At 47.1% G+C, this 15,700-nt stretch overlaps 1 protein-coding gene across 1 annotated transcript; it reads right to left on the minus strand.

The window, feature by feature from the left end:
• Positions 1-4,308: 4,308 nt before the first annotated feature.
• On the minus strand, positions 4,309-4,842 carry LOC144505416 (epidermal differentiation-specific protein-like). Its single transcript, XM_078231528.1, has one exon. The coding sequence runs from the start codon at positions 4,840-4,842 to the stop codon at positions 4,309-4,311; it is 534 nt and encodes a 177-aa protein (XP_078087654.1).
• Between the last annotated feature and the right edge of the window lie 10,858 nt (positions 4,843-15,700).

Raw genomic sequence — 15,700 nt, forward strand, 5'->3', positions numbered from 1 at the left:
TTAGGTGTGTCAGGGTGGGGAGGGCAAAGAGGACCTACGGGAAGGTGTTAGGTGGCCGATTGAAGCTTTGGGGAGAGTGATCGGGGGTGGGTAGGGAGGTCCGGCAGCTACGGAACATTATTGAAGGGTGACTAAATGGGGGAATCTGAAGGAGGCCTTCCCCACGCCACCCCCTGCCCCTCAACCCCACCTCTCCTTCCTGCCTGAGATTTAAGCCTGCTCATTTTTAGGCCTGGTAAATCCTCCCATCAGTCCAAACATTGAGGGTTGGGTGGGAAAATGCCCGAAATTAGCAAGTAACTGACCACCGAAAGATCACAATTTGGAGAAAGGGTAAGGAGCAAAATTGATGTGAGGTAGGGGTGGGCGAGAAGCCATTTGGCCTGGCCCAGGGGCCGAGGTTTTGGTATGTTGCACTGCTGCCTCTTCTGTCCACTGCGGTTCTTGTGACTGCAGGGACTAGAAAACTTTCCACCAGTCAGTTGGCCAGCAGAGCCCTAACGCAGGACATCCCCTGAGTGAGGGGCAGAAGTCCTGCATGCAGCCAATTACTGCTCACTGGACAGTGGAATGACAGGGGAAGAAGGCAGTGTTGGTGCAGATAAGGTTTGATTTGATTTATTATTGTCACATGTATTACTATACAGTGAAAAGTATTGTTTCTTGTGCGCTATAGAGACAAAGCATATCATACAGAGTGAAGAGTCCCTCTGCTCAAACACCCTCACTGGGGAAATGTGAAATTCAGGCCACTGTCTCACAGACAACAACACACAGACTGTAGACTCAGGACACAAGCGATCACCACATCAGTGACAATCCATGGCTGACATGAGTAAACATCCAGTCAGAAACTCAGTGGATATGCACATTTTCTGCCCAGTGCACTGTTTGGCTTTCAATCTGAGTTTTCTTTTCTGAGGAATGAGTGCAGGATCAATACTTGAAGAGACGGTGATATTCCCAACAAGACCTGGAGTGAAAGGTTAGAAATTGATTGCGGTTATTTATCCAGTTTTTAAACAGAGGTGGGATTCATTCCCCACCTTTAAAATGGAGGGAGACCTTTCAGGAGGATGTAACAAGCAGGATGAATAAAGGGGAACCAGTAGATGTGGTGTATTTGGATTTCCAGAAGGCATTACATAAGGTGCCACTTGAAATTGTACTGCAGCAGGAAAAAGCTTATGGTGGTACATTAGCCAAGATAAAATATTGGCCGAACACCAGGAAACAGGCCAAATCTACCTTGAATGGTAATCACCGTCAGTTTGCCATTCAACTCCTTTACACGTACCCTTGACTGGAGCTGGACATTTATTGTAACAAAGGCCAAGTGAGAGCTGTGCAGACCATAAGCAAGAAGTCTCACAACACCAGGTTAAAGTCCAACAGGTTTATTTGGTAGCAAATACCATAAGCTTTCGGAGCACTGCTCTAGACCATAAGCCTCAGGGGTCCCTTCAGTGCAGTGCAGTGCAGGATCTCTGGGGGACGTGAAGCTATGTTCTCCCTTTCCAAGGCACTACCCAGGAAGCTGAAAGACCTCCATCTGGAGATAAGGTGAATGCGTAAGATAAGTGAGTGGGATAGGTCAGGGGAGGGTCTGGAGGTTGTGCTGGTCGGAGGTGGTTGGGGAGTAATTGAGGAGTGAGGGTGGTTGGGTGTTCAGAGGGCGGGTGGAGGGTTATTGGAGTTATTGGGGTAGTTAAGTGGAATTGTCTGATGGTCTTGGTGGGGGGTTGTAGATTAGTGGGGGTGGTTGGCGGAAATGTGACAGTGAAATGGGGTAATTGGGTGACACAGGAGATGGGGCAGATGTTGGGGTTGGGAGAGAATTAGTGGGGTAATCAGGTACAGTGGTAGGTGGTCAGGGAGACGGGGGAATGGAAGGCAGTTTAATGGTCGGGGGGGGTGGGTGGTCGTCAGATGGTTGGGGATGTGGTGGGCAGTCGGGGACAGGGCTTGATGGGGTGTCGGGGGGGTAGTTGTTATAGTCGGGGTTTTGAGGGGTGGGGGGAAATTCGGGGGATGGGGAGTGGTAAGGTTGGAGAAGTTGCGAATTAAAGAGGTAATCAGGTGGTCAGATATGGGGATGATGTCATGGGGCGGAGAGGGTGGTCAGGTGGCTGGCGACGTGGGGGACGTAGTTACGTTTAGGGAGTTTTGTCAGGAGGTGAGGGGGGATTTGGGGGGTAGACTGCAGAACAATGATATTCAGAAACATCTGGGTGTCCCCTTCATGAAACACAAAAAGTTAGCATGAAGGTGCAGCAAGTAAAATGGAAGCCAAACTGACATTTGGACCTTTAATTCAAGGGAGTAGAAAGGCAGGGAAATCTTGCTACAACTGTACAGGGTGTATTGTTGAGACCATACTGAGAATGCTGCACAGTTCTGGTCTGTTTATTTAAGGAGGGATGTATTGCATTGGAAGCAGCTCAGAGAAGGTTCAGGAATGTTTTCACCGAGTTGAAATGTCCAATACTCGAGGGCACGCACTTAAGAAGAGGTGGAAGTTCAAACGAGATGTGAGGGGCAAGTGTTTTTTACACAGACAGTGGTATCTGGAACGTGCTGTCAGGGGCGGTGGAGGCAGATACAATGGGGGCTTTTAAATATGCAAGATGTAGAGGGATATGGACTAAAGGCAGGCAGAAGCGATTAGTTTAATTTGGTGTCATGTTCAGCACAACATGGTGGGCCTAAGGGCCTGTTCCTGTGCTGTACTGTTCTCTGTTTGGGCTGAATGGGGTTATCTTATGAGAGAAGGTTGTGCTAATTGGCTCAATGCTGATTGCTGTTCAGAAGGATGAGAGATCTGTTACCAAAATCAGCTAAGGGCCAGCGAGATGCGCTGTGTGCTCAGTAACAGTCGGTGCTCAATGGGTGTTCAGTGACAGTGAGTTCTTAGTGGCAGTGGGTGCTCAGTGGGTTCTCAGTGGCAGTGGGTTCTCAGTGACAGTGGGTGCTCAGTGAGTTCTCAGTGACAGTAGGTGCTGAGGGAGGGCATGAAGGGGAGATGGGAGGCAAACTGGATGAAGATGTGATTTCAGGGCCAGGGCAGTGGGAGCAGTGGAGAAAGTTTAGTCCTGTGAGCGCTGGGGGGTGGGGGGGAGGGGAGAAGAAAGGGGAGGGGAGAGGCAGTTGGTCAGATGTTCCCAGTGGGTGAGAAAATTGTTGGAGGTCAGAATGGAGGGGCGGCACAGTGGCCCAGTGGTTGGCATTGCTGCTTCACAGCTCCAGGGACCTGGGTTCGATTCCCGGCTCAGGTCACTGTCTGTGCGGAGTTTGCACATTCTCCCCATGTCTGCGTGGGTTTCCTCCGGGTGCTCCGGTTTCCTCCCACAGTCCAAAGATGTGCTGGTTAGGTTGATTGGCCAAGCTAAATTGCCCTTAGTGTCCCGGGATGCGTAGGTTAGAGGGATTAGCATCGGTGCAGGCTCAATGGGCCGAATGGCCTCTTTCTGCACTGTAGGGTTTCTATGATTCTATGGAGGAGACCACACTTCCCATGTCTCTCCTCACTCTCAATTACAAGTTTATAATTGATGACCTCTTCTCACAATTAACAAACCCAATCTTTCCCCATTAAACAAAATCCTTTCTCATTTTAAACCCTCTAATAAATCTCACCTCAGATTCCAGCACCACTTTGAAACAATCCCTCTTTTTGGGTCTGGAGGAAGTTAGTTTAAATGTTGGTGTTCAGATAAAACATAAAGACACATTTAGAAAGAGGATCATGTTAGAGAGACCAGTCTTGTGGCTCAATGTCTCTGGAATGAGCTTCATCAGCTCAGAGAGTGAGGATCCTGTTCCCGGATGTAATCCTTCATCTTTGACTCTCACCTGTATCTGGTTATTAAAGATACTCTGTCACTGCAAAAACTATCACAGCCTTTAATCATAAATTTCACACATTTCCTGTTACTTTAACCAAACAAAGATTTCTAGGAAATTGGAGACTAACAAACAGAAACATTGCCAAGAAGTTTGCAGCATTTGAATTTTATTTGATTGGTTATTTACTGACAGTTCAAAGCAGCGGTACAGAACATAAGAACAGAGGAATATAATTCATCTTGCACCGAGGAACAACAAGCAATAGCTTTTTCTGGGTTACATGGATTTGAAATCAGTTTGCTGGGAGCGGCTGGTTATTTGAGTACAGATTTTCGGTGCAGTCTCTCTCTTACAGACAGTGCGGTTATTACAGGGAGGACAGTCTATCTCCAGAGGGTGGGCAGCAGTCAAAGCGGATCAGCCTGGGATAGACCAGCTCAAACTCTTCGCAAGTTGAAGCATTCACACTTCATGATCACTATTCAGTAAGGGCTTGAGGGAAGAGAGTTTGTCATTCCAGTGGAACTGCCTGTAGTCGGGACAGTTCTCACCCTTAAATGTAATCATGCGTCTCCCTGTCAAATGGAGGCCTTCGTACAGAATCCACACACCTTGCTTCACCTCATGGGATGAGACCAGGTTGTTGAACCCAGCTTTCTTCAGATCATTGACGAGTTCATCGACGTGTCGAGGTTTACCCTCAAAATGGATATGTTCATATAGAACAATGTCAGGATTTCCTAATTCCTCCTTCACAAGGCGCACTGACACAATCTTGCTGTCCATGGAGCCAAGGTGGTTGTGTTCACCTGGCCCATAAACCACGAAATCCCCGTTGAGGTCTTTGTCCTTGTAAGCAACCCAGTGTTTCCCCTCCACCTTCAGGGAGCGAGCAGTTTGAGAGAAAATCTCAGTCTCGAGATTGGGGACACTGTCTGTCAACTCCTTCCAGTTGCCTCTGCAAGCTGGCTGGTCGTACAGCACAATCTTGCTCATGGTGTCAGCGGCTGTGTTTCTGTTGTCAGATTTCAGTGCGATGAGCAGCAGTGAAATTAAACGATAGTTTCTCGGTGTGAGAGTGAGGTTTTTATACACTCTCCCACTGCTGACTCAACATGATATAATCAATAATCACCACCCAATAGGCATTCAGCAGCTACTGAATCCACCCACAAAACACAAACTCCCAAAGGGAGACCCACCCTTCACTTGGAGCATGTCACAATTACCTGGAACAGATATGCCGTGTAAATTCAGAATACAGCACACCCTGGGTGACCCACATCTCAGGAACCGAGCTCACTGTTGTTTGACACCCTCTGGTGGCTGGGAGCGAGAATGATGTGGAGATGCCGGCGTTGGACTGGGGTAAGCACAGTAAGAAGTCTCACAACACCAGGTTAAAGTCCAACAGGTTTATTTGGTAGCAAATACCATAAGCTTTCGGAGCAGAGCTCCTTCGTCAGATGGAGTGGATATCTGTTCTCAAACAGTACACAGACACAGAAATCAAATTACAGAATACTGATTAGAATGCAAATCTCTACAGCCAGCCAGGTCTTAAAAGTACAGACAATGTGGGTGAAGGGAGCATTCAACACAGGTTAAAGAGATGTGTATTGTCTCCAGACAGAACAGCTTGTGGAATTCTGGAAGTCCAGGAGGCAAGCTGTGGGGGTTACTGATAATGTGACATAAATCCAACATCCCGATTTAGGCCGTCCTCATGTGTGCGGAACTTGGCTATCAGTTTCTGCTCAGTGACTCTGCACTGTCGTGTGTCGTGAAGGCCGCCTTGGAGAGCGCTTACCTGAAGATCCAAGGCTGAATGCCCGTGACTGCTGAAGTGCTCCCCCACAGGAAGAGAACAGTCTTGCCTGGTGATTGTCGAGCGGTGTTTGGGAGCGAGTGCAGTGACCTGGTCTCTGTGTTGGATTGTTGTGTTGGTGGCTGCATTAAAGTTACACATTTTCACTTTAACATTGGTGTTGTGATCCTGTGTCTGTGTCGATCTGAAAGTACTGGGACGGTGGCAGCGTCGGACCATGTCCCAATCTTCAAAATAAATTGGTGAGTTTGTCACTGACAAGTGGATATTCACCTCTATTTCGCCCACAATATTACAGCGCTGTAACAGCGGAGACTGTGGAAGCACCTGAGAAACTGCACAGGGGGAGGTTTTCCTCCAGTCCCCAAGCTCCGACCTTCCTTTACACATTCAGGCACTGTCACAGCTCTGCTCGACAAATCTGAACACTCACCACCTGTCAGACCTTGTGCTAAAAATCTGAGCAAATCAGCTCAGCTATTGCTGCCATTCACACTCCAGAGGTGTTGGAAGTGTGAGATATTAATTCTCCCACCCCGTTCACCACTGGAATTCTAGCGGGGGGTGGCGCGGGTTAGGGGAGCAGACCATGTAAAGGTCCATTGAAGTCAGATGGGAATCTCTGGTTTTCCGGTGAATGCAGACAGAGAATCCCGCCCAATTGAATCAACCAAGCGAAACTCCATCAGCCCAGGGTTCTGCTTCAATCACTGCCTTCGGGATGAATCCTGGAGCTGCCCCGGAATGTGGACACAATGAAATATGATCCAGAGCTGCTCTCCTACCCCAGTCCTGCAGGCCCCAGCTCAGGCAGCTGATCCGAGTTGAAAGCAAAATTCTACAGATGTTGGAATCTGAAACAAAAACAGAAAATGTTGGAAAATCTCAGCAGGTCTGACAGCATCTGTGCTAAGAGAATAGAGCCAACGTTTCGAGTCCAGATGATCCTTCGTCAGAGTTGAAGACAAAGAAAATAGGACAAGATTTATACTGATAGGGTGAGGGATGGAGGGGGGTGTTAATTGTCAAAGATATGACAGACAGAAAGGCAAAGGGGAAGTAAGTGGTGGTTACCATGGTTAAAAAGGGTGCTAATACCAGCCATTAACAGATCAGAATGTGTAAATGGCAGAACAGAGGTAAGCAGATAGGCAAAGAACAACTTGAGACATGTAACAGATTGCCCCAGTGGGGGGGGGAATAAGTTGGAAAGTGAGATTTTAAAGAATTGGTAAAATGAAACGATGGAAGAAATGAAAATTTAAATACATAGAAATCAAACAATAAAAATAATAAATGAAATGAAGTGAAATAATATAAATGGAAATGGGGTGAAGGTGGAGGAGCAGGTTCAGGCTCTGAAGGTGTTGAACTCAGTGTTCAGTCCGGAAGGCTGTAAAATGCCTAACCGAACGTGAGGTGCTGTTCCTCCAGTTTACATTGGGGCTCACAAGAACATTGCAAAAGGCCAACGGTGGACATGTGGGCAGGAGAGGAGGGTGGTGTGTTGAAATGGCAAGCGACAGGAAGGTCTGGGTCCTTGCGGATGGACCAAAGGTGTTCTGCAAAGAGGTCACCCTGTCTGCAATTGGTCTCTCCAAAGTAGAGTAGACTGCATTGGGAGCAGCGAATACAATAGACCAGATTGAAGGAGGTGCATGTGAAACACTGCTTCACCCAGAAAAGAGTGTTTAGGATCTGGGATAGTGAGCGGAGAGGGTGGGGAGGGGGGGAAGATAAGGGGCAGGTGTTGCGCCTCCTGCGATTGCAGAGGAAGGTGTCATGGGTGGTGGATGAGGTGTTGGGTGGGATGGAGAAGTGGACCAGGGTATCCCGGAGGGAACAGTCCCTGTGGAATACTGACAGGGGGAGTGAGGGGGAGGCGTATTTAGTGGTGGCATCATGCTGAACTTGGCGGAAATGTGGGAGAATGATCCTTTAAATGGGGAGGCTGGTGGAGTGAAAAGTGAGGACGAAGGGGACTCAATCCTGTTTCTGGGAAGGAGGAGAGAGGGTGAGAGCAATGGTGCACGAGATGGGTCAGAAACTGTTGAAAGCCTGTCAACCACAGTGGCTGATCCTATATAACTGGCTTGTAGCACACACAGCCATCCGTCTACCTCTACCCTGTTCCCTCGATGCCGGTTTAAGATCCTCCTCTTGACAGAAACATCATCCGTACCATCGAGCAGATTTCATACTTCTGGAATGATTCTAGAATCGGAGTGTAGAATCAACCCCAGTGGCTCGACTGTAGTTCACCCATTGTGAGCTTTGTTTTTGTACTGAGGATACACATCTTTTGTGATTTGAATTTATTTGAGTTCCTTTATTATTCTTGTCACATGTATTGGTTTACAGTGAAAAACATTGTTTCCTGTGCACTATACAGAAAAAGCATACCGTTCATAGCACATATGGGGTGAAGGAAAGGAGAGGGTGCAGAATGTATTATTACAGTCATAGCTCAGGTGTAGTGAAAGGTCAACTTAATATAAGGTAGGTCCATTCAAAAGTCTCATGGCAGCAGGAAAGAAGCTGTTCTTGAGTTGGTTGGCACTCAGACTTTTGTATCTTTTTTCTTGGAAGAAGGTGGAAGAGATTATGTCCGGGGTGCATGGGGCCTTTGATTATGCTGGCTGTTTGTCTGCGTCAGCGGAAAGTGTTGACAGAGTCAATGGATGGGAGGTGGGTTTTCGTAATGGACTGGGCTTAGTTCACAATCCTTTGTAAATTCTTGCGGTCTTGGACAGAGCAGGAGTCATAACAAACTGCAACACATCCAAAATTTCTGCCTGTTGGAATAAAAGGACAATAATAGGAGGGGACTTGAACTATCCCAATATTAACTGGGCTTCAAACAATATAAGGGGCATTGAGTGTGAAAAATCCATGCACTGTGTCCAGGAAATATTTTTAAACAATATGTGACAAACCCAAAAGAAGAGACGCAATTCTGGATTTTGTCTTGGGAAATGAAGATGGGGAAGTGGGTAAAGTGACAGGAGGTGACCATATTGGGGATAGTGACCACAGTTCAGTTAGACTTAGTATTGTTATGGAAAAGGACAGAGATAAAGCAGGGATAAACCTTTTAAACTGGGGGAAAGGCACATTTTACAAAACTGAGCAATGATTTGGCTGAGGTGGACTGGACAAGACTGCGAAAGGATAAATCAGTGGTAAACCAGTGGGAAGCACTCAAACATCAGATCATTTGGGCACAAAGCAGACATGTCCCCTCCAAATATAAGAATGAAATTTCCAATTCTAGGCCCCGATGGTTGTCCAGAAAAATGCAGGGGCAGATTAAACAGAAAAATAAAGCTTATGATAGTCACAAAAAAACTCAACACTGCAGATACCCTAAAGGAGAATACAACGTACAGGGATCAAGTGAAGAAAGAAATAAGGAAATCAAAGAGAGGGAATGAAAAATATTAGCAAGCGAAACTAAAGAAAACCCAGTATATAAACCATTATATAAAGAACAAACAGACAGTTAAGGAAAGAGAAGAGAAGGTTGAGAACAGCACAGAAGCTAAACAGAGCACGATAAGTAGTAATCCTAGTACCCGACAGATCAGGCAAAAGCAGAGCAGAGAGCAAGGGAAGTCCCGATTAAGTTGCATTTTTTTCAATGCAAGAGGCCTGACGGGCAAGGCAGATGAACTCAGGACATGGATAGGTACGTGGGACTGGGTTATTATAGCAATAACTGAAACATGGCTAAGGGAGGGACAGGACTGGCAGCTCAATGTTCCAGGGTACAGATGAGTATAGGAAAGATAGAACAGGAGGTAAGAGAGGAGGGGGAGTTGCACTTTTGATTAGGGAAACCATCACGGCAGTACTGAGAGGGGAGATATCCGAGAGTTCAGCCACTGACTCTGTATGGGAAGAACTGAGAAATAAGAAGGGGGAAATCACTTTGATAGGGTTGTACTATAGGCCCCCAAATAATCAGCAGGAAATTCAGGAAAAAATATTTAAGGAGATTACAGATGGCTCCAAGGAAAATAGGGTGGTAACAGTGGGGGATTTTAACTTTCCCAACATTGACTGGGACAGCCTTCGTATTAGAGGGTTGGATGGAGACAAATGCATTGAGTACATTCAGGAGGAATTTCTCATTCAGTATGTGGATGGCCCAACTAGAGAGGGGGCAAAACGTGACCTCCTCTTGGGAAATAAGGAAGGGCAGGTGACAGAAGTGTTCGTGAGGGATCATTTTGGGACCAGTGACCATAATTCTCTTAGTTTTAAGACAGCTATGGAGAATGATAGGTCTGGCCCAAAAGTTAAAATTCTAAATTGGGGCAAGGCCAATTTTGATGGTATCAGTCAGGAACTTTCAAAAGTTAATTGGGGGAGTCTGTGGGAAGGCGAAGGGACATCTGGTAAGAGGGAGGCTTCCAAAAGTGTGTTGACCAGGGTTCAGGGTAAGCACATTCCTCTTTGAGTGAAGGGCAAGGCTTGTAGAATTAGGGAACCCTGGATGACTCGGGATATTGAGGCCCTGGTCAAGAAGAAGAAGGAGGCACATGACATGCATAGGCAGCTGGGATCAAGTGAATTCCTTGAAGAGTATAGGGAGTGTAGTATTAGAATTAAGAGGGAAATCAGGAGGGCAAAAAGGGGACATGAGATTGTTTTAGCAGATAAGGCAAAGGAGAATCCAAAGAGCTTCTACAAATACATAAAGGGCAAGAGAGTAACAGGAGAGAGATTACGGCCTCTTAAAGATCAACAAGGTCATCTATGTGCGCATCCACAAGAGATGGGTGAGATCCTAAATGAATATTTCTCATCAGTATTTACTGTTGAGAAAAAACATGATGTTGGGGAACTTGGGGAAATAAATAGTGATGTCTTGAGGATTGTACATATTACAGAGAAGGAGGTGCTAGAAGTCTTAAAGCGCATCAAGGTAGATAAATCCCCGGGACCTGATGAAGTGCCTCAGGGATCAGTGCTGGGTCCACTGCTGTTTGTCATTTATATCAATGATTTGAATCAGAATATAGGTGGCATGGTTAGTAAGTTTGCAGATGACACCAAAATTGGTGGCATATGGACAGTGAAGAAGGTTATCGCAGATTTCAACGGAATCTTGATCAATTGGACCAGTGTGGCTGACGAATGGCAGATGGAGTTTAATTTAGATAAATGCGTGGTGATACATTTTGGTAGATTGAACCAGGGCAGGACTTACTCAGTTAATGGTAGGGCATTGAGGAGAGTTACAGAACAAAGAGATCGAGGGGTACAGGTTCATAGCTTCTTGAATGTGGAGTTACAGGTGGATAGAGTGGTGAAGAAGGCATTCGGCATGCTTAGTTTCATTGGTCAGAACATTGAATACAGGAGTTGGGACGTCTTGTTGAAGTTGTACAAGACATTGTTAAGGCCACACTTGGAATACTGTGTACGGTTCTGGCCACCCTATTATAGGAAGAATATTATTGAACTAGGAAGAGTGCAGAAGAGATTTACTAGGATGCTACCAGGACTTAATGGTTTGAGTTATAAGCAGAGGCTGGATAGACTGGGGTTTATTTCTCTGGAGCGAAGTAAGCTGAGGGGTGATCTTATAGAGGTCTATAAAATAATGAGGGTCATAGATCAGCTAGATCGTCAATATCTTTTCCCAAAGGCAGGGGAGTCTAAAACTAGAAAACATAGGTTTAAGGTGAGAGGGGAGAGATACAAAAGGGTCCAGAGGGGCATTTTCTTCACACAGAGGATGATGAGTCTCTGGAATAAGCTGCCAGAGGTAGTAGTAGAAGCGGGTACGATTTTATCCTTTAAAAAGTGTTTAGACAGTTCCATGGGTAAGATGGGTATATGGGCCAAATGAGGGCAATTGGGACGAGCTTCGGGTTTTAAAAAAAATGCGGCATGGACAAGTTGGGCCGAAGGGCCTGTTTCCATGCGATAAAACTCTATGAGCCAATGAAACATGGGACCTATCGGAGATGAAGAAGGGAACATGTGTGAAGATGCAAAGAATATGGGAAGAGTTTTAAATGCATTTTTTGTCTCCATATTCATAAAGGAAAGGGATGATGCAGATATAGTAATACAAGAGGAGCAGTGTGAAATATTAGATCAAATAATCATAACAAGAGAGGAAGTGTTGGAGGAGTTGGAATCCTTGAGAATGGAACAGTTGCTGGGGCCGGATGGATTATTCCCTAAGATGTTGAAGGAGGTCAGGGAGGAGATAGCGAATCTCTGAGGATGAATTTCCAATCATCATTTGACATAGGTGCGATGCCGGAAGATTGGAAGAATGGAATTGTGGTTCCAGAGTTTAAAAATGGTATGAAGGAATTGCCATCAATTATTTGTCAGTAAGTCTTAATTCGGTCATGGGCAAATTGTTAGAATCAATTCCGAGAGATCGGAGAAACTGTCACTCAGAAATACATGGACTTATCAGGGATAGCTAGCATGGCTTTGTTAAGGGAAGGTCATGCTGTACAAAATTGATTTAATTATTTCAGGAAATGCTAAGGAGGATCGATGAGGGGAGAGCAATGTATGTTGTCGATATGGATTTTAGTAAGGTGTTTGACAAGGTCCCACATGGCAGACTGGTCATAAAAGTAAAAGTCCATGGGCTACAGGGTAATGTGGTGAATTGGATCCAAAGTTGGCTTAGTAACAGGAAACAAAGGGTAATGGTCGATGGCTGCCGTTGTGAAGAGAACAGGCGGCACGGTAGCACAGTGGTTAGCACTGCTGTTTCACAGCTCCAGGGACCTGGGTTTGATTCCTGTCTGTGTGGAGTTTGCACATTCTCCTCGTGTCTGTGTGGGTTTCCTCCGGGTGCTCCGGTTTCCTCCCACAGTCCAAAGATGTGCGGATTAGGTTGATTGGCCATGCTAAATTTGCCCTTTAGTGTCCTGAGATGCGTAGGTTAGAGGGATTAGCGGGTAAATGTGTCGGGATATGGGGGTAGGGCCTGGGTTGGATTGTGGTCGGTGCAGACCCGATGGGCCAGATGGCCTCTTTCTGTACTGTAGGGTTTCTATCATTCTCTGAAAGCTGTGTCAAGTGATGTTCCGCAGGGCTCTGTGTTGGGACCCCACTGTCTGTTTTATATAGTAACAACATGGACATGAACGTCAAAGGCAAGATTGGGAAATTTTCAGATGGCACAAAAATTGGCTGTGAGGTGGATAGTGTAGAGGACAGCGATAATCTCGATGGATTGGTGGAGTGGGCAGGAAAGTGGCAGGTGGAGTTCAACTCTGATGAATACGAGGTAATGCATTAAGGGAGGTCAGACAGGAAAAGGAAATACACAATAAACGGGAATATATTGAGAGGGGTAAATGAAGTGAGAGAGTTTGGCATGCTAGTGCACAGGTCCCTGTCGGTAGCAGAACAGGTAGAAAAGGTTGTAAAGAAGGCATATGGAACGTTCTTTTTCATTGGCAGAGATATAGAATACAAAAGTACGGATATAATGATGAAAGTAAATAAGATACTGTTGAGTCCACAACAGGAGTATTGTGTGCAGTTCTGGTCACCACATTACAGGAATGGTATAGTTGCTCTGGAGAGAGTGCAGAGGAGATTTAGAAGAATGTTGCCCAGGCTGAAGAATTGAGAGGTTGGGGTGTTTTTCTTTGGAGCAGAGAAGGCTGAGCGGTGACATGAATGAGAAATACAAAATTGTGAGAGGTGGCGAGAGAATACACAGGTGAAATCTGCTTCCCTTGGCAGAGAGTTCAAAAATCAGGGGTCATAGATTCAGGATAAGTTGCAGAAGCATTCATAGAAAACATAGAAACCCTACAGTGCAGAAGGAGGCCCTTCGGCCCATCGAGTCTGCACCGACCACAATCCCACCCAGGCCCTACCCCCACATATTTTACCCGCTAATCCCTCTAACCTACGCATCCCAGGACTCTAAGGAACAATTTTCAACCTGGCCAATCAACCTAACCCGCACATCTTTGGACTGTGGGAGGAAACCGGAGCACCCGGAGGAAACCCACGCAGACACGAGGAGAATGTGCAAACTCCACACAGACAGTGACCCGAGCCGGGAATCGAACCCGGGATCCTGGAGCTGTGAAGCAGCAGTGCTAACCACTGTGCTACCGTGCCGCCCCATTCGAGGGGACATGAGGAAGATTTTATTAAGCAGAGGGTGGAGCGTGTCTGGAATTCACTAAGTTGGTGATGGAGGCAGAGAACCTAATCTCATTTAAAAAGTCCTTAAAAGGATCTGCACCTTAATCCTATGAGCCATGTACAGGAAGATGGGATTAGAAAATGTACCTGGTTGTCCTTAGGTTGGCATGGACAAGATGGGCCGAATAACCCCTTTCGATGCTGTATCATTTCTATGGTTCAAATGAAGGGCGAAAACCTGAGGAATCAAAGAGGATCTCCATGAGGAATATCATTTAAAGGGGGAGTCTCTCCATCTGGAAGCCTGTTTAAAGAGGGAGTCTCTGCGTCAGGGACCCTTTTAAAGAGGGAGTATCTCCATCAGGTACCCTGAAAGAGGGAGCCTGTGCTTAACGGACTAATTTAGAAAGTCCCTCTTCGTCAGGGACCGTGTTTAAAGAGGGAGTCCCTCTCCATCAGGGACGCTGTTTAAAGAGGGGTTTCTCCGTCAGGAACCAAGTTTAAAGAGAGTGTCTGTCCATCAGGGATCTGTTTAAAGGGGTGTCTCTGCTTAAGGGACACAGTTTAAAGAGGGAGTCTCTCTTCGTCAGGGAACCTCTCCCCCTCCCTCTATCCTTCTCTCATTTTCCCCCCTCTGCCTCACTCCCCTCTTTCCCCTCCCTCCCTCTTCCCTCCATATACTTGCCCCCTCTTTCCCCCACCCTCCCCTTCCCCACTCCCTCCTTTCTATCTTCTCCCCTCCTTACCTTCATCCCCATCTTCAGAAGCATTCGAGGGGACATGAGGAAGATTTTATTAAGCAGAGGGTGGAGCGTGTCTGGAATTCAGTAAGTTGGTGATGGAGGCAGAGAACCTAATCTCATTTAAAAAGTCCCTTAAAAGGATCTGCACCTTAATCCTATGAGCCATGCACAGGAAGATGGGATTGGAAAAGGTACCTGGTTGTCCTTAGGTTGGCATGGACAAGATGGGCACCATTCCCACTTTGTCTTCCCGCTTCCCCTCACTACCTCCATTCTTTCCCCCTTGCTCCCCTCATCCCTACTTGCACCTGTGCTATTTCTCCCCCTCTCTCCCCCACCTCCCCTCCTCCTATCTCCTACTCCTTCCGTCACCCCTCTCTACTCCCCTCCCTCACCCCCACATCTCTTCTTCACCGCCAGCCCCTCTATTTCCCTTTCTTACTCCCCCCTTCCTCCTCCCTCCTCTCTTTTCCCACTCCACCCTCTCTTCCTCTTGCCCCCTCCCTCCCACTTCCCCACTTCCTCCTTTCCCCTCCCTTTCTCCCCCCTTTCCCCCTCCCTCCAGTTCCCAGCCTCTTTTCCTCCTCCCTCCCCTCACTCCCACACACTCAGCAACTTCTTCCCCCTTTTGTCCTCCCTTGTTCCCCATCTCCTCCCTCACTCTTTCCTCCCCTCCCTCTTCTCCCCACTTTCCTGCCACACTTGCCTCTTCCCCCTCAATCACCTCTTTCCCCTTCCCCTTCCATTTCCCCTCCCTCCTTCCACTTACCCTCCCCTCTATCACCCCCCCTCAATATTTCCACCTCCCCCTCCCCCATTTCTCCCTGCCCTCTCCCTCTCCTACTCTTCCCTCCTTTCTTTGCCCCATCCCATCCCCACTTGCTCCATCTCTTTTCTCTGCCTCTCTTCCCGTCCACTCTTTCTCCTTCTCCACTTCCCCCCACACTCCCCTTTTCCTCACTGCCTCGCTCCGCTCTCCTCCCCCTCCTTCCCTCCAATCCCACTTCCACCCTCCCCTTTGACCTCTCCATCTTCCGCTCACTCACTCCATTCTAAGCCCACCCTCCTCTCTTCTCCCAGCTTCTCCCTCCCCTATTTCCACCCATCTTCTCCCCTATTTCCCCCTCCCTCA

Source organism: Mustelus asterias, chromosome 16 (assembly GCF_964213995.1).
Source record: "Mustelus asterias chromosome 16, sMusAst1.hap1.1, whole genome shotgun sequence".
NCBI lineage: Eukaryota > Metazoa > Chordata > Chondrichthyes > Carcharhiniformes > Triakidae > Mustelus > Mustelus asterias.